The 19,322-nt window shown below is 50.8% G+C and overlaps 1 protein-coding gene across 1 annotated transcript in view; it reads right to left on the bottom strand.

Annotated features, from left to right (window-relative positions):
• Positions 1 to 17,781, bottom strand: part of PAPPA2 (pappalysin 2) — a 173,502-nt gene extending 155,721 nt beyond the window's left edge. Inside the window, exon 1 of the mRNA XM_087828227.1 lies at positions 16,802 to 17,781. Coding sequence (XP_087684353.1) covers positions 16,802 to 17,714 — 913 coding nt within the window. The 5' untranslated portion in view covers positions 17,715 to 17,781. The remainder of the gene's footprint in view (positions 1 to 16,801) is intronic.
• Between the last annotated feature and the right edge of the window lie 1,541 nt (positions 17,782 to 19,322).

Raw genomic sequence — 19,322 nt, 5'->3', positions numbered from 1 at the left:
GGGTTAGAAAAAAATCAAATCAGATGATGTAACTCGAAAAATGGTGGTGGTGCTGAAGCCAAACGTTTGGACCGTGTCATCTTGAAACCAAGAATCATTCTTTTAGCTCTTGCTTGAAACTGGCTTCCATTATGTATCGATGTTTACTAAATTTAAAATTGTTGTGGCACCTTACCTTGTATCTAATCTAAGCTTAGAGAAGAAGGGAAATAAATGGAGGGAGCACATCCTGTTCATTGTATCCCTGATCTCAACTCCAAAACTCATAGTCAGAGACCCTGGGTGGCTTCACAGAGCTATATACTCACGTGGTCTCCGGGAAAAGTCATTTGGGTACAGTTTTCTACTATTATCGATTGCCAGCATTTGAAATTAATAGAGTTTATACCCCTTAAGGAGAAAAGCCTTCTATCAGACTGGGCTACAGTCTCCCTGCATGATTATGAAAAATCCTATTAATGGTAAACACGATAGTTAGAGTGTTCCAGACAGTTTGATGGGGAAATATTTCCGTGTGGACCCTGGAGAAGAGGGATCCTGCTTCTTTCCATTTCTTGGGTTCTTTCTTTGCACTCAGGAGGTCTTCTGCTCATGCAAAGAAGAAATAGGCTTAAACTACTTTGTATTATATGTCTTCTATGGTCCAGATGCTGGACAGGTGTCACCCCTAGGAAGCCCTCCCACAAATGATTGAGCTAAATTTTATATCCTCAATTACAGACCAAAACAATGAAGATTACAGACGTGAAGCAATTCATCCACAGTCTCATATCTGCGAAGGGCCAGAAAAATACTAAAACCTAAGCTGGTAGCTGTTGTTTTGGAGGAAGAAGAGCAGTAAGGACTGGTGAGTGCGGCATTAACGGAGTTGCAGACCACTTCTTGAAGGAGATTGGGACCTGACTCTCAAGGTAATGCACAGCTGACAGCCACACCTGGAAACGGTTTGGAGAGAGCAGACCAGCTGGCACAGCAGTTCATATGTCCAGGTTGGCCAGCGCCTAAATGGACAGGCTACCTCTGGAGCATTTGATAAAATTTCTGGGCGGTGCTGGAGGGTTTTCTGTGACACATCGCTCAGTAATCAATTCTGAGGACTCTGAGGCGAAGGGGGAGCCTCTTATCCCAAAGCCAGGACTGTGACCGAAGGCGGGTAGAAAGCTAAAGTGAGGGGCACTCAGCTGGAAACTTGCTTCCAAGCCAGCGGCTTCCATCTCCAGCTTCTTTCTCCTCGGCTTCTTACTAGGTCAGTGACCTGCAGAGTAGGACTCCGTGCTAGAGCAGGAGGTAATAAGAAGGAAAGTGAGGTGGTCCGGACAGGAGCTGCTCCCACCTCTCACAAGCTCCGACTGCTGGCCCCCTGCTCCTCCAGGCACCTGCCCTCCTCCCAGCTGGGATCCTCTGTTGGTGGCTGTGAGGGGATGGAGTCCCCTGACCGCAAGAACACATTGAGGGAATTAGGTTTCAGCAGCGCTCCTGGCATCGTAATGGGGAGAAAAGTCTATTCAGTCCAGCAGTTACATAAGTCAATATAAAGTGAGAGAGAAAAAGACTTCTGAGAACTGTCAGGAAGCAACCTGTCCTTGGCATACTTATTTTATGGAAATAACGAAAGGGGAAGAAGAGCCACCTCGTACCCTTTTCTTCCTCAAAGCAGGGAAGTATCTGTGCTTCAGGAACATTATGTGAACTTATTTCAGAGTGATGAAATAAATGGAAAAAACAAAAAAAAATGTCCCTCTCTGCGAGGCTACGTAGGCCCAATGCTGAGAAAGATGCAGAGAGAATTCCTTCTCCCCAGTTAAAATCCTGATCTGTGGTCACCACACCGCTCTAACAGCAACACTCCAAGTATAGTCTCAGCCCCCCAAAAAATACCACAATGCTCCCTTTGTCTGAAATGCCTCCCACCTATGGGTATAACCTTCAAAAGCTAGCTGAAGTTTCACCTTGCCCTTGAAGCCTTCCTTGACTGCCTTGGTCAAAGTGGTCTTTGCAGCTTGCTGAGCCTCACGATACAACTATTTCTTTGTTCATCCAAGCGAATGGAGAGCTCCTTGGTGACAAGGGCCTGCCTTAGGCAGCTGTGAATTTCACACACAGTCAAGGAAGGAACAGGTTCTAGCTCTTGCATGGCACCCACTCTGCTCCTGATGTCAATCTGACTCCCAGAAGGAGCATTTCCTACCAGTCTTGGGGGAACCTCAATAACCTTGAAATTGCATGTGGCCTAGAGGGATGATGCAGGGGAATCAAGGGTTGTCTTTACTGTGCAGCTATGGGTGCTTGGACTTTCCCATGACATCTGATGTGCTTTCTCCCAGCCTTCGCATAATAAGCTGCTTCCTTCTGGATCCTACACACTTGGACTATAGCACACACGGCAAAACTAACTGAGAGCTTGCCTTGAGCAAAGCGCCATTCTGGAGGGAACACCTACCCATGGCAGGGTCTCATAGAGGAGATCTTTTAACAACAGGTCAAAGTGGCAGAAGATAAAGCTAAGGACCAGACAGAAATGCTGCCCTTGATACAAACTTGGTAGGAACCTCAGTTCCAGCAAAGCCTCCCCCCCGACTGAGCAATCTGCACCTCCGGGAGGGTTCAAATAGGGAGCGAGAGTCCTGCTTCTCCAAGGAGGCCCCTCCGCTCCCAGGAAGGTGAGGTTCTCTTCAACAAAACAGAGGAGTCACGCACAGTGTCATCAGCCCTGGTAACCGAAAAAACATGCTGTGTGGTGCAAGTTTGTTTTTAGGAGGAAAATGAGCTAAAAACAGGGCCAGGTTAGGTCATGAGCATAAATCAACCTGCTAGGAGGCAAGGTCCTGTCCCGGGATGTTGTGCCTGTGTCCTCCCCACACATGGGTCTGCTGCCTTCTGCAGAACAACTTACCCAACACCCCGCCCCCCAGAGAGAGCACCAGGGAGGGGAACAAAAGGATGGAGGAGGAGGGGCTGGGCCATCCATCAAAGACCAGGACCTGGCAGCGAGCAGGGCTGTGTCAGCAGGAAGAGCGGGAGAGAGTGAACAAAGAGGGCCAGGGAGGTGTTTTCAGCTGTTCTAGATAACTCTCCTCAGAGAAGGGATTAGGCCCAGCCTTTTATCTGCGAGCCCAAGCTTTTCCAAATTAGAGTGCGGAGTGGGGCGAGGCCCCTGGGAATGCTCCCCGCGCATCTTCCCAGCACATATTTCAACCTCGCCTCAAGGGGCGCCTCTCCTTGTCGTCCTGCTCTCATCACACCCCAGGGTGACAGGAGTCAGCTTGGGGATTTCCCTGGCTTTCCGCAGGCCACCCTGCTGTGCCGAGGCTGGGAGTCACTGAGGCGGGGTTGCCGGGGGTGGGGGAGAGGGCTTGCTTGATGATTGCCTGGAAGGGCAGGGAAACTCAGAACGGTCAGTCTCGGCTCTGCCACTGACCTGGAATAAGTCAGGGGCAACAAGAGCCTAGTTCCTAAGGAAGCTTCCTTGATCACTGCAGCAAAAAGCAACGTGGCTTGAGGCATTGGTCACCTACTGCCTGAGAAAGTAGTCCACAAGGGTCCAGAGAAAATGACCTGCATAGCCCACCTGGAGTTCTAGTGTGCCTTCCAGAGACTGGGCGATGCCTTCAGGGGCCTCATGAGCATCTCCCAGGACAACCCTGCCTCATTCCCAGACTCTCCAGGACCTTGATCCAGCCAGACCCACAAATGGCCAAGTGGAGTCAGCCCAGCAGCCAACTAAGAATCAAAAAGGTGGTTAATACTATTCTAGCTTATGGAGATAATAGGACCTAATGCGTAAGGTTTGGAGAAGATTAATTCACACAGGTAAAATAATAAAAACAGTGCTTAGCACATACAAGCACTCAATATTATTATTCTTTGCTAACTCTATCATCATTTTGACATATACAGATTTATCTCTTCAAGTGAATTATAAACTCCTTGAGAGCAGGTAAGCCTGTCTTACACTCATGCCCTCCCCCCACCCCCGTTTCAAGACCAATGTCTCCTGCACCATCGGAATGGTAATTCACTAATGAATTTAATCCACAAGAGGCAGTTAGCGGAACTGCCAGGAGCGTCCTCCCAATTGACAATGACTCTCTAAAAACTCCACTCCTCTACCCAAAAAGAACCCTTGTCTAATAAAAAGCAGCCCCTTGCCCCTCTTACACCACTCACTCCCCACAATCGGGGCCACAGCACCCCCTATAGGGACATGCTGGCTTTTCACCTCTTCCTACTAGAAGAATCCAGAGCAGTTATCAGACTTTGGTCACCTCCTTGCCAGTCCTGGGCAATTTCCCTTAGAGTTGTACTTTGGGCTCCATTCCAGGGAGGGAGGAAGAAAGAGAAGAGGAAGAGAGGAGGGGAAGGAGAGAGGAAGGGAGAGGAGGAGGGAGAGAGGGGAGGAGGGAGGGAGGGAGGGAGGGGAGTGTCCTAAGTAATTTTAAACATGTAGATTTTTTTTAATGTCATTTCAACCATTTTTAATAATCTTTGAGACTGAGCAGTATGAAATTTCTGGAGCATTCAATAAGCTCTATGGGTCCCGTGGCTATGAAATTCCATGAACGGCCATGGAGGCCCAGTGGATACATGACTATGGCTTTGCAGAAGGAGTGTCTGGGATGTGAGAGATGTGGGTTGGCTGCTTCTCCTCAGTTGCCTGCAGGCTTCTCTATCAGTCTGATCTCCCTCCTTCACAGAAATGGTAAAGCATGCCCTGGGAGTTCCAGCAACACAACAGAAAGAATATAAACCCCCAAATGCAGAAGGTAGGTTGTGCAGAAGCTAAGAGAGCAGTATGAAGCCCCACACCTTAGGGAGCCTGGCGCACCTTGAATCCCATAACCTTGAGAAGACGCCTTAGTGGCCTGGCACAGGCTGGTCCTGGGAGACACAGAGTCCCAGTGGCCCCCAGAGCAGGATGCCAGCCCCTCCTCCGCAACCTCCACCACCTCTAGCAAGGTCCCTCTGAGAACTCGCTTGTACAGCTCCAGCTAAGCAACACCAACACCAATTTCCTGTTTTCTCCTTTCCTCCACCAAATAAATAATTTTGAGAGCCCTCTCAGAAGTTTTCTTTGGCACTTCTACCAGGTACAGTTCACAGAATCAATGCTGCCCTAAGAAGAACTGTTTAAACAGTGTCCACTGTACACTCCGTGATGGGGAGGTATCGCAGGAGTCTTGTTTAAAGGAAGCGTGAACAAGATCCTCTCGCAACAAAAACAACCTCCCAACTGGTCACTCAGCTAAGGTCAGATGCTTGCATATCAGGTTTTCTTAAAGCGAAACATCCTACGACTTTCACAGAGTTAGTATTGCGCAGTGTGTCTCCTACTCACACAGTGACTGTGCACGGCCCATGTTTGCTTAATAATATCTGAATATTTGGGCCTCTACCACATGGTCACAAACAACCCAGGGAGATTCTAGCTGCTTTCTAGGAAGCAACTGATACCCAGGGACCGCTCCAACCTAAATACTATGCCAATCAGAACCTAAAGGCTCAGAGCCCCTTTTCCCACCAATTTGAGAGTCCGGGAAGAAACCAGAGAATTCCGGGCATCTGTTCTCAATTTGAACCCAGGCGAGTCTTCAGGGCCCGGTGTCCAGAGGGGACACTGAAGGCCAACCTCTGAGTGAGAGAAACAAAGAACAAGGAAAATAGTGGCCTGATGAATTGACGATTCAGGATAAAAGAGCACTAAAGTCATAATTGAGGTTTCACTACAAATAACTCAATGCTCAATTACATCACTCTATTATAGCTACAGAAGCATATCCATGCATAAGAGCCCATGAAAGAGAGAATTTGCAGGGACTGGGGACAGGGGGGCCCTGGGGAGGAGCGACATGATAGCCTTGGCCTGCTTGGCTGGCAGTGACTTAGGGCAGGGCATTGGGTCCCTCTTCTGTCACCACATCACCATGGAAGAATGGAAATAGCAGCTGACACTGACTGAACACATGCCATGCACCAGGACCAGGCACCAGGCACAGCTCTAAGCACATGACATCTATTAAGTTATTTAACCATCACAACAACTTTATCAGACAGAAATGATCCTTACTCCAGTCTCACAGATGAGGGGACTTCAACTTGCCGAGTTCACACAGCTAGTAGAGGGCTTAGGTCCAGAACATCAGGCTCCAGTTCCTGAGTTCCCAACCACTATGTTAAGAAACAAAATGCAGGTGGATAAAGAGGCTGAGGTAGAACATTTAAAGCGAGGAGACAAGCTGTACAGAGGCCAGGAGCTGGTCATAGGTGGGTCAGGTGGGGAGGAGAGCAAGACCTCCCCAACTCAGGAACGTGGTTGACTCTGGGAGACAGGAGAGATCAAGTTCTGTGTGTAAAAAGGGGCCGGATTATTCTCCACCCATTTATTCAACCCAAGTGCCCACTCCAGTCCAGGCCCCACCGTGGGTGCTGGGGTGACACACAGGTGATGGGGATCCAGCGAACCCCCAGAAGCCTGCAGGCAATCAAAAGTCTCCGACTGCTGAGCTGAGGAACTCGAACTTGAACTGGAAGAAGAAACCACCAACACTGGTAGACTAGAGAAAAGGAAGTCTGCAGTTTAGTGGGAGGCAGGGCTGGGAGGAGAGATGGTGCACCGGGAACAGCTAGGCAAGCAGTTGCCTTCCTCTTTCCTGCCTGGCTGTCTGCAGCCCAACACATGGCACATCTTTCCTAAATTCCCAGACCTCACTGTGGGCAGAGAACCAGGGTGGGTGGGGCCACCTCCTTGGGCTGGTCCTGGCTAAGGTGAGGCCAATGACACCGTGCATTCTGTCCAAGGGCCCGGTAAGACTGCCACAGCCAGGGCAGGAAGCATGCCCAAGATTACCTCTGTGCTCAGGATGTGTGCCACGGGCCAGATTAGAAGGCTATTCTATTGTGCAATTATTTCAAATAATGAATGTGCCCCGACACAAACAATGTCTAAAATAGATCTCTGCTGTGGTTAGTGTTTATTATTATTCTGCATAAAGTTGGAGTCTATTCCAAAAATAGTTATTGTGGACTTACTTTGTGCTCAATAAACATCAGTTGAAGAAATGAGTTAGTAAGTGAACAGATTAAAAAATAAATTGAGCTAGGTACAGCCTGTACGTGTTTTATGTTAAAAGAATTCCAACCCCACAAAAAAAGAACTTGATGCGAACGGCAGAATTGGAGAAGAGCACAGAAAGCATAGAAGGAGCAACGGCTGCCGGGCCTCCTCTTCGGTTGGGCAAGATCGACCTTCCCAGGCACACGCTCCCCTCTCTCCCTGCCACCCACAGAAATAATGTCAACAAATGCACAAACGACCACAAAAGTCCTAGCGGGAGAAGGAGAGTCAATACTTACAAATCAAAGGCAAAGTGATTAATTTCTGAAAGTTTAAAAATAATGACAGTTGAACCAGGTTGCAACGACATCCAATTTTTCCAGGGGACTAGTTCCAGGAGACTCGCGGATATTGACCAACTATAGATAGGTTTGGGGGGCTGAGGTGGAAGATAAGGGTGACCACTCCTTCTGTTATTACTGAGTGGATCTCAAGCCTCTTAGCAATCTTCCAAACCACCAGGACCTGCAGGCCACCACGTCCCTCTGTGCCTGCATCCAAACGGAATAAACACTAATGAGTTTGTCAGACTGGGCCTTGCCCTCCGTTGATTCACCCATTTGTTCAGCTCTTAGCTAGAGGTTACTGGATGAGTTTTATTCGCAGACAATGCAGTGGGTGCAATGGGTGCATCAATGAACAAGGTCCAGCCCGGTGGGGAGCTACCTAGAAAAGAAATGGGGTGGCAGCCTTCGGCACAGTGCCTGGCACACAGTAGGAGCTCAAGGAGTAAAACACCAAATGGGAATGAGAGTAAGTTGATCTATGTGCCCTGACAAGGCTGAGTACAGAGCATTCAGGTTCAAATCCTGGCGCTGTAAGAACCAGCTGTGTGACCTTAGGGACACCCTATTCCCCTCTGTGCTTCAACTTGTCCATCTCCCTCCTCGAATCGTCCTCGAGCTAATATGTGTAAAGTGAGCCCAGTGATGCCTGGCGCAGAGTAAGCACTACACGAGTACCTGCCGAGTGAAAGCGTCTTCAATAACTCCTTGGGCCGACTGAGCTTGCCCCTGCCTGCTGTACGTTTCTGTGACGTCACCTCCCATTGTTTCCCTGTGTGTGTATGCTCGCTCTGCTTTAGATTGTCAGTGCTTAATTACAGGGCCCTGAGATCGGCCTCTCTCTTAGCTCAAAACAAAGTCTCTCTGAACCTGTGTCTACTTCTGACATCCATCGGCTCCCCTCCTGCCAAGTTTCTGGGCGGGGTCCACTGGACCCACTCTGTCTTCACTCCCTCACCTCTCATTCACATCTCCACTTGCTGCAATGTGGAGACCCCTCCCACCACCCCCCAACTCTGGAGTGAAACTGCTCTCTAAAGGCACCGCTAATTTACCAACTGCTACGTCCAATGAGCCCACCTCAGGACCGCTGGCTTGTTGGGTGCCCCGGTGCCATCTGACACTCATATCTCTGCCCTTTTCTCTTGTCCCCCAGTCTGCCGCCTCCCAGGCCTCCTTCTGAATGTCTGGCTACCAGCTTCCTTGCCCCAGCTTCGAGGAAACGTCAGGCTCATCTAGGCAGCACTGGCCCTCCCAGGAGGTTGGCTTCCAGGAGACAACGAGCACCGTCCAGGTACAGCCCAGCCTCACTCATTCCTGGTTCTCTAATACATGATTAAATGCCTGATGCTTCACCTAAGAGAAGCTCAATAAATGCTGGATGGATGGATGGATGGATGGATGGATGGATGGATGGATGGATGGATGATGGATGGGTGGGTGGATGGATGGGTGGATGATGGATGGGCAACCAGAACCAAACATCTGTACTTCTTCGTTGAACCAGCACAGAATGTACAGCGATCGAGTGTATAAAAGGCAGCAAATGCTGAGTCACCGCCGGAATGAACGACTCTCTAGCTGATCAGTCTCTAAACACTGTGATTTCCCCTCAGATCGGCAACTAGACTTATTCAGAAATGAGCCATGATGACTGGCCTTGGTATCCCAATTGGTTGTCATGGCAATGCTTTGATTTCAAAAGGTCCTGAGACTCTGGGTTCCAGTGACCATACTGCATATTTGGGCAGAACCACTCTTCTTGGCCACGCACTTCTGACTCATAGAGACCGGGATGTGTTTGTTTGACCACTGTGCTTTATCTCTCTTCTTCAAAGGGTCCAAAGAGCAGGATTGTTTTAAGGCAGGTCGTGAACAGGAGAAGCAGGGGATGCTATTATTTTTTTAGAACCAAACTTAACATCAGATATGCTTTCTGGAAGGTGCTAGAACTATGGGGTGTATGATGCGAGCAGAAAGGGATGTGACGAGCCCCCGGAGTAACCTTATTCCAGGCACCAAAGGGCAGAAGCATGGGACTCTGGACTTGTTTACAGCATCAGAAACTGAAGGCAATGAATGTTCAGGGTATAGGGGCTCAGGATCCTAACTAAGGTGCAGCCTCCCTTCCTGTTTATCGGGCACAGACGAGGGTGGGAGCCAGGCCACCCTGGGCACTTTCTGAATGACTCAGATCGGCAGCCCCAGGGGAACAACAAACAAGAACATGAAGGAGGGGGCAGGGGGAAGGAGAACAAAGCCTTGCGGGGGGACAGGCTAGTGGGTGGATCTATTGGGGCTGCCAAAGGTGACTCCAAGTTTCCAGCCCTGCCCCTGTCACTCCGGGATATTTCCAGCCTGACAACCTGTGCTCCACCCGAGAGCCCCAGGGTTTCCACCCCGTTCCTGAGGTGGATGGGAGCTCAAGCAGGGGATGGCGCTCCAGCCCCTTGCACTGCCTCCCTGAGATCATGCAAGGAACAAGAAGAGAGGAGGGAATGAAGAAAGGACAGGCAGTCACAAGTGTCAGGCACTGAAGCTGGGGTGTGATTAGAAGGACAATCACACAGTCATGTTCAGAGGAAACCCCTCTGTGCTACCACCTGGAAGTGACCATCCTTCCTCCGACCACACCCGGGACACCTGGATGACTCCAGAGTCCCAGTCCCACCCTGTGAGTCGGACACCTGGTCCTGAGCCATGCGGGTCACAGAAGACAGCATGCCCCAGCACCACCGAAGCTCAGATCTGGAGAATGTCATGTGGGGAGGCTGCAAGGCTGAGAGAGCATCAGTCCATGATGTAAGCCCGGCCTCGGAGGAAGGAAAGAGGGAAAAACATTCAGGTGAAAGCCGTGCAGTCTGAGGAATGTTCTACACAGTCTGGAGAGTCCTCAAGCCAGTCGGCTGTCAGAGGAGTCCTGAATCTCTCTCTTGGGAACTGGTGTGCTCTTATCCCTTCCTTACCAGGCACCTATGGCCTCCAAGCAACCACAGCAGTGAATTCAGAGCCCAGTGCCTGCATCCTTGTTAGCAGAGCACCCATCTTTGGAGGCCTCTGGGACAGAATCTCATCATATCCATTGAGAAGTGGATTCCCATGGAGCCACATTTTAAGAAGAATCCCAGGTGATATCTTTGCATATTTAAGTTTGAAAAGCAATGTTTCAGAGCATGAGTTGACCAACAAGGACAGACAGTAAGTAGTTTAGGCTTTGCAGGCCATATGGTCTCTGTTGCAACTACTCACCCAGCCACTTAGTGTGGAAGCAGCCACAAAGAACACTTGAGTGTGGCTGGGTTCCAATAAAACTTCATTTATAAAAGCAGTCTTTAGTTTCAGACCAGATGTGGCCCCAAGGCCATAGTCTACCAACCTCTGCTCTAGAGTTGTGGGCTTAAGCTTTCTGAGAGTAACTACACTCTTCGTCACCTGAAACAGGGGAGACAGGAGCTACTCCTGTTGAAGACGGGAGAAGACCCCTGCACCCGGCAGCTCCCCCCAGAAGCCCTGAGACACCTGTGCAGGCGGCAAAAGCCAGATCTGAAAGCCACTGCTCTGGTTCCTCACAAAGAGCCTCTAGTGTCAGAAGGTTCCTCACTCCTAATGGACATCCAGCCACCTAAGTTTCTACGGCATCTGTCCTGTAAACACAGCCGAGACTATAACTCTGTGCTAAATATTCTGGGATGACAAAGGTGAATCAGACATGCAATTGGCTCCTGGGGAACTTAAGCAGATAGAAATGAGACACAAACAGAGAGAAATGAGACACATACAGATAGAAATGAGACATAAACAGACAGAAGTGAGACACATACAGACAGAAATGAGACACAAACAGATAGAAATGAGACACATACAGATAGAAATGAGGCACAGACAGATAGAAATGAGGCACAGGCAGATGGAAATGAGACACATACAGGCAGAAATGAGACACATACAGGTAGAAATGAGACACAGATAGAAATGAGACACAGATAGAAATGAGACATAAACAGATAGAAATGAGGCACATACAGATACAAATGAGACACGTACAGATAGAAATGAGACACAAAGAGATAGAAATGAGGCACATACGAAACTAACAAGGCAGGAAGCAACATGTACCCAGGAAACTACCCGGGACAGGCCGTGGGCGCTGGGAAGTACAGGAGGTCTCTTCCACACGGGGAATCCAGGAAGGCTGCATGCACAAAGTGAGCAGTGTGGACTATCCAAGGAGGGGGCACATGGATAGTCTGTTTTACTTCTACACCCAGACGTTGCCTCTTCTGGAGGGCCGAACAGCCACCTGAGAACAACATTTCCTGTAGACTAACGTTAATTTGCCTTGTCCACACAAGCAAAGTCAGGGATCTCATCCTAGTCACGGTGGGAGAACAGAACCCACCCCAGGGACTGACAACAACCCTCTCACACCATGATTCTTCCACTCCAAGGGCCGGTCGCGCAGACTTCGATGCACGTCCAGGACCTGGGCAAACACTCTGACTTTGACCATTGCTGCAACATTGGAGGAAGCAGCTGGGGCACAAGGAGTGGTTGGTGGGGCCCTCAACTTCAGAGGAGCTCTGGGAAAGGCCTGGGCATAACTCTGGCTATCACTGAGTCCTGCTGGATAAAGGGGGGGGGGGGGCACAGCACACGTGGCCCTCCTTTGAAATTCTCTGAATTGTCTTCTGCAAAGCTCCATCTTCCACATGAACAAAACTCCTCCCCTCAGTACCAAGCTCCCTTACTGGGGAGAGGGGATGTCACCACAGCCTGTGAAACCTCATTGCTCAGGTTCATTCAGGACAGAAAAAAGCCATCACCACGCCCTAAACGAGGGGTTTTAAACCTGAGGTCAGCAGCCTCTGGCCACCAGGAAACCCAGAGAGCTCTGAAAATGATGTGACCGGCATGAACCCGCACACCTTCCCGGGGAGCGGTCATAGCTTTCATCATTCCCAAAAGCGTCTGTGACCTTATAGAAGCTCTAGTGTCATTGTCCAATGTATTCGAGTGAGTGCTGCCCAGGCTAAAAAAGAACAAGTGAGTTAAATATATATATATAGAGAGAGTTCTTTCTGATTCTATCATGTTCTCAATCATCTTGAGACCATTTTGTAAAAAATCCTCTTTACCACCATTTGTATTTGACAGATGAGCAAACTAAAATTCTAAGGAACTGAAGTTAATACCCCACTTAAGTGAATATTACAGATTAGTGGGCTAGAACCAAAGATGCATACGCTACTTAGTTAGCAATGGCCCCTGTGTCCTAAATTCCACATCATAAAGACTACGGCTCGTTGCGTGTCGGGCACTGTGCATATGTGGCTTATTTAGACATCACAGCAGCTCTGCAAGACATTATCTCACTTTCTGATTTGAGGAAACCAGGACTCTGAAAAGCCCAATGGATTGCCAAAGATGCCGGCACTGATAAGTGTCAGAGATGGGACCTGGCTCCAGGGCTGTCAGACTCGTAGGTTCTGCACTGGGAGACGCTCTCAAACTTGGATCCTGGAGGAGAAGGAGGGCTCATCCTCAAGTCAGGGACAGTTTCTTAGACATCTTTGTATTCCCCACGGAGCTTTGCATGGCAAGGCACTCCGTAAATATTTGTGGAGTGAAGGAACCTGGGCTCTTTGGGCCCCAGTCCTGCCAGGGACTCGCTGACTCGGTCTCCTGCAGGCTGGAGCTGCAGGTGGTTACTCAGCTGGGCAACTGCAGGGAACATTTGAAATCAATTATGGGTGAGGAGAAACCTATTAAAAGGGGTTCTTCTGTGTACGCTGGGGCTGAAGGAGAGGAAGGGAAGTTGAAGAGGAAAAGGGACAGGATGGTTTCAGGGTCGGGTGCTGGAGCTTAAAGTTTTGACACCAGGATGGGGCAGCATTTGGCTTAGGTCCACTGCTGAGTTCGAATGGCCCATCCAAATGGGCTCCTGACCTCAGGCTACTCCTGGGTGGCACATATTCCTAAACTGCCAACCCCCCCCCCCCACGGAAGCAGCTGCACCCAGCCCTTGCCTAGGTCTTGTTGCCCTGCTTCCGAGCTACAGGAGATTGGCAACTTCAAAAAGTCTAATTTGCGGGGGCTCAGTACCATGACTCCCCTCTCGGGGGGCAGAGAGAAACAGCACCTAGTCAGTGGGGCCTGCGTTGTCCTCAGCCCTAAATAACAGCATTTTGACAGTCCATTCTGGAGTCCAACTTCCTATTTTGGAAGAATGTGGGAGTTTGGGGGGACAGGAGGGAGGTAACCCTAGTTGATTTTTTCTTTCTTTTTTTTTTTTCTTTCTAATTTTCATTCTGGAATGTAAAGCTCTTTTTAATTATAGTGGACACACAATTGTATATTAGTTTCAGGTGTACAACATAACAATTTGACGTTTATATACCTTACTAGTTGCTACAAGTGGAAAGTTAGTCATAACCCCCTCCAAATGCCACTTTAGCCCCTTCACATAGGCCCTGCAAAAAAGACTTGGATGAAGCTGACCCTAAAGGATGCTTACCAACAATACTCTGAAAATGGGGTGGGAGAGGGGGAGATGATTAAACACAGCCCAGAGGCCAGGGCAGGGACAGCCCTCCAGGAAACCAGACACATTCCCCACTACACAGGCTGGCCTACCAGCCTGTGCATGAAGCAACACTGCCACCTAGCGCCCCGAGTGGGAAGTATTCCCCAAGGCCCCATACCTCAGGGGTCCCTCTACCGTGGCTGGTGTGGCGAAACTGCTTGACCTCTCTGATGCGGAGGAAATGCCCCAAGGTGGGTAGATTGAGAACTGGAAAACTAGATTTAAGTTAGGTACAAGCTGAGGTTTGAGGACTATCGGAAAGAGTGTGGGAGCCAAGTGTTGCAGCCCCTGGGCTATCAGTGCAACAGCAGAAAGTCAACTGTTGAATGGTATTTTGCTCTCAGGAACCAGATCCAATAGTTGCCATTCTCCATAGGTGGAGGCAAATCATCCCAGGAGCAGGCAGTGGCCTGCTAATGCGCCAGGCCAGGGTAAGAGAGGGAAGATGGGCTGCTCTGCTGATGGGAGTGAATGAGTGCAAATCTGGGAGCTCTGTTCCTTAAAGGGGCAACCTTTGACCTCTGCATGGTTCTCAACCGTGGGGCCCCAGTGAAGGCTAAGAAGCTACGCACAATGAGGAGACAAGGACCTATGACCTCGGGAGCCTGGTTCCCTGAATCCTGAAGAATGGAGGCCTGTTCCCAGCCCCCACCATTCCTGGACTTTTACCCTAAAGCTTCCCTGATGTGCGCAAGCCTGGAGGAAGATATAGGGTGGGAGCTGGAGAGGAGAGAGACCTGGGTACCCCGCCCCTTGACCTTCCTGGTGTGGGCTTAAGGGGAAATGCCCATGCACCACAGGGGCCACTTTGATTTGAAGAGAAAGAAACCCCAGAAGCTAGACTGTCTGCAAAAGATTTCCTGCCTAATTTTACATGCTTAGGGAGGTTAAGAGAGTTCAGAAGGCACCCTGGAGAAGGATCTGCCTGTGTGTGCTGTGGCGAGGTGGGGGGCCGTTGGTGGTGGTGCACAGGTGGGAAAGGGAGGGAGACGTGCAGGGGTGGGGTGGGGTGGGGTGGGGGAGCTGTGACAAGGAATGCTGTAGCTGGAATCAAATCATGAGGATACTCTCCTCCATGAGGACCGTGAGACAGGACACGGAAGGGTCAGGACAGGGGTCAGGTACCCACTGTCGAAAGTCTGTCTCCCCAGGTTTGGGTTTTAACAATCCAAAGCAAGTCTCTCTGAGCCTCCCTCCTATATTCCTGCTGGATCTTTCTCCAATCCCTCGCAGCCAGGGAACTGATCCCAGGTCCCCATGTTGCTACCGTGAGAGGAGGGGTAGGCAGAGTCGCGGGGCTCCGTCTAGACTGCAAGCACACAGCTTCCCTGGCAGATGGGCACCAGGAAGCCAGATCAGGCAGCCCGAAGATGTCATCTGGGAAAAACTGTGGTGCTGCCAACTCCAGTCAGATAATCATCTCATTATTTCTTCCATTTGGCCTCAGAATAAGGATTTCCTTCGCCTCTCTCTCTGCCCCCCCCCATCTTACAGCCCAGCCCCTTCTCTCTCCCCTCCCCTCATGCCCTCTCCCACCCCAAAATAAAATAAAGCAAAACCACAAAACTCTAGAGTACTCAGTGTCTGGGAATCCCAGCTTCCAAAGGAGGAATCACAGCCAAAGAGGGGGAGACAGTGTGTCCAGCAGGGATGTTCCAGCAACACCCCATTGAAAGAGGCTCCCTCCTTCCAGATTTCTTTCTCTAGTCTGAAACTTATTTGCAGGCATCCAGCAACCTGAGAAGTTTTTAATCTGGACAGTTGTCAAGCACTCGGGCCATGGAGCTCCCTTCCCAGTCTGCCTCTGGCATGCTCCGTGTGGCTTTGGTTTCCCCATCCATGGAATGGGAGTGGAAACATCCATGGGGGTTATGGATGATCCAAATCAATAAGATTAAAATGGCTCTGCATGTGCCTAGCCTTGTGTGAGGTTCTGCCATGGAGGATGCAAAGGGATGACACCGGATGATAAAGTAGCAGGTCTCATCCCCTCCCCTTGCTTGAAACTAGCCCCCCTCCCAGGAGGGCAAGGGAGATAGCTATTCCTAACCCCCCCCTGTCTTCCTTGTCTTTTTGGGTGACTTTCTGTGAAAACTAAGATCTGGGTATAGTGGAAAATAAATGTGGGTAATGTTCCCAGACGTTGCCTCTGACGAAAATCATAGAGTTATACGAGGTGCATTTTTTAGGTCCCTCTTACAATAGCCAGGGCTAGAAGCCAGGGTCCTGGCTTGTATGTGCCCACTTTTCCAGGTGACCCTGATTCCTCTAGGCTCACGCATGACTGTTAGGGGACCGCAGGACCCAGACCAAGTAGTTGGGGTACCTGGTAAGTTGCAGGACAGCTCAGCGAAAAGGGAATCAGTCAAGACCCAGTGGCTGTGCACCTGGCCACCTTGCTCCCTGGCTATGGTTCCTTGCCCAGGTCCCTGCATTCTCACAGGGCTCTAAAGTTGCCTGGGTATCTCACACTGGACTATGAGAAGGGAAAGGTGACACCTCATCCCCAGTTACCAAGAACCAGAGGTCTTCCCCTTTAAAGAAGAGCAGGAGAGTGGGCCGGAGGTCTCCTAAGTGCCAGCACAATGTATAGACCCACAGATCAATACCAGGGACAGACGCTCTGTGGTTAGAGTCATTACTGCCGATGAGGTCTGGAGTCCGGCTGTGCTGGTGAAGGGAGTCTCTACCCCCCTCTTCCTGACCGGCCCTTCCTGGTTTTCTGCTCCGTTCCCTTTCCCTCTGTGCCCCTAGGTCTGAATCCATCAGACATGAAGCCAGCAGCACCCCCAGGAGCCCAGGAAGCAAGGAGTAGGTCATTACCTGCGATGATGGCAGGGCTGCTCTGCCCTCCCTCCGGCTTCACCCAGGCTTCCACTGTGAATGCCTCCCGGGGAACCTCAGCCAGCACTTCTGGGCGCAGCAGCAGCCTCTCCCGCCTCCCCGAGAAGTACAAGACGAGCGGTCCTACTCCGTGGGGGTTCGAGATCCTTGCTCCCCAGGAGGGGTTCCCTGTGCCATTCCGGACGCTGTCCTCCGAAGGACTGGTTCTGACCCCGTGCATAAGGGGACGCTTAGGCCAAGGTTGGAAATGCCGGAGAGAGATATCTGGGTCTCCCCACACGCCTTCTGCCTGCCCCTTCACCACCTGGCGACGTCGCCTGGTCTTGGCTCGACCCTTCCTGCGGGGTTCTGGTTTGGGCTCCTTCCGGCGAGCGATGGTGGTGGTCATGGTGGCAGCCGTGGCTGAGTGTTCCCGAGTCCCAGCCTCACCTAGAGATGCCTCAAATCCTCGATCGTTAAGATAAGTGTCATCATCTCCCAGCAGCTCCGATTGCCCAATAGGACCATCCCCTACCCACGGGGCAGCTGACTGCTCAGTCTCAGTCTTCACTGCTGCAGTCAGGTCTGGGGGGACAGCGCTCCCAGCCCTTCCCTCTGCCGCCGGCTCACTGTGTCCTGCACGGGGGGTGCCCTGGTCCCCCACAGGGTAGGGCCTCAGGGAGCTGCCAGGCCTGCTGGGGTAGACCCCAAAGAGGTGATGCTGGGGAGAAGCCCTGGGTCTTCGAGCCTTGGTCCCCAGCCAACAGCGTTCTCCTTCCGACAGCACCTCATTCAGGTGTCCCCTCTGAGCCAGGGATCGCTTGTGGGACCAGCCCAGCTCAGAGCTGGCAGTGCTGAGTGCCCACCCGGCCAGAACCACCAGGCTTATTCTCAGGATCTGTAAGCACATCATACTTCACCCAGCTCTTTACACAGATCCAGAAGTCAACCTCTGGGTACCACACCAGAAGGATGGGGGGCAGAGAGAGAGGCGGCCAAGCAGTGGACTTGCAGTCACCGGGGAAACTGTTTTGTTCACAGACCAAACTTTTTCAAGCAGCCCCAAAAGAGTGCCTCTCCCTGGCTACCTGCTCCGGGTGCTGTGCCAGCGTGGCCTCCGCGCCTCGCCCGGAGTGTGCGTCCCTCACCTCTCTCCCTTCACCTCTCTCCCTGCTCTAGTTCAGCCCTCGCAGGATGAAGTTCATTTCTCTGGGTTCCTTTGAATTTCCTCCAGAGAGCTCAGGTTTCCTCTTTTTTTCCCCCCTTTTCAATAGCCCCTCCCCTTGCTGATTCTAGAGGAGGGACACGTGGACACAAGCCAGAGCCTCTCAAATACACACTCCCTCACAAACACACAGCCCTCGCTACCTGAAGTCATTAAAAAGACCCTTCTCCTCTCCTTTCCGTTTCGCTCCTTCCCAGGAGTCACCTTCTCTCCGTAGTCCTCAACCTGGAATGAATTCACCTTCAAGCCAATGACTAGAAGAATCTGTTTGCAGACACACAGAATCTGATGCTTGTTATCGAAAAGGGCAAAAAGAAGCTGGGTGCACAAAGATCCAAGCTGGTACTTAACTCTCACTGTCCAGATGTGTCCTCAGTCAAACCAGCCAGCCTCCAGCCGGCCTGCAGGTCAGAACGCTTCCCTCAGCTCCGGGCTTGGGGTGCTTGAAGGTTTTCTTTTTTTTTTTAATACCCTTCCAACTTGTTAGTCTGTTGAAAGTCTCTGTAAAGTTCTCCTGGGGGGTGCCGGTCTGATGTCCTAATAACCTGATGAATCTGAGAGCCCTGGACTTGACCTTCTGGGAGTCTCGCAGGTCCCTGGGAAGACAGACAAGACAGTGAGGAGAAGGGCATATACTTCAGGGGACCTGTTCGCCCGGGTCCCTCCTGTTCCCCGTCTCCCTTCCTCTCTGCCTGTAATTATCTCCTGGGTTGTTTCATTTAAAGACAATGATGATGTCAAAGCTAATATGTTCGGTGTATCACTCCACCCACTCCCTGTCCCCTCCTTCCTCCTGAAAACCTCCCCACCTCACTGAGGCACAGGGGACAGAAACTACTCTTGGTTTCCCCAAGAAGCATCTCGGGCTTTCTCTCTCAGCAGCCACAGCCTACACAATCAATAGTAAGCAATCAATACGGTGTTGGAGCACTCTCCTCTGTGTGTATCCACACACACACACACTCACTCACTCACTCACACGTGTGTTGGGAGCAGACCTGCCTAATGAATCCACCCCAGCCTTTTAGGGGCCACTCGCATCTCTTTCTCTTGTTTTGCACAAACCCTGTCTCTTTTTCTTATTTCAGTCGCTTGGGATTTAAAACAAAATGCCCCCAATGCACTTTACATTGCGCCCGGGGAGACGGGGAACGCAGCGGCCCTGCTGTCAGGAGCACTGGGTGGAGTGCCACGGGCGTGCTGGGGGGGCCTGGTACCCCTCTGGAGTTCCTCACTCCCAAGTCACTGAACGTCACCATATGCTGAGCGAGCAAATAAACAAACGAGGTGCTCAAA

Source organism: Miniopterus natalensis, chromosome 19 (assembly GCF_054644295.1).
Source record: "Miniopterus natalensis isolate mMinNat1 chromosome 19, mMinNat1.hap1, whole genome shotgun sequence".
In the NCBI taxonomy this organism is placed as follows: domain Eukaryota; kingdom Metazoa; phylum Chordata; class Mammalia; order Chiroptera; family Miniopteridae; genus Miniopterus; species Miniopterus natalensis.
This window is presented reverse-complemented; position numbering and strand designations above follow the sequence as displayed.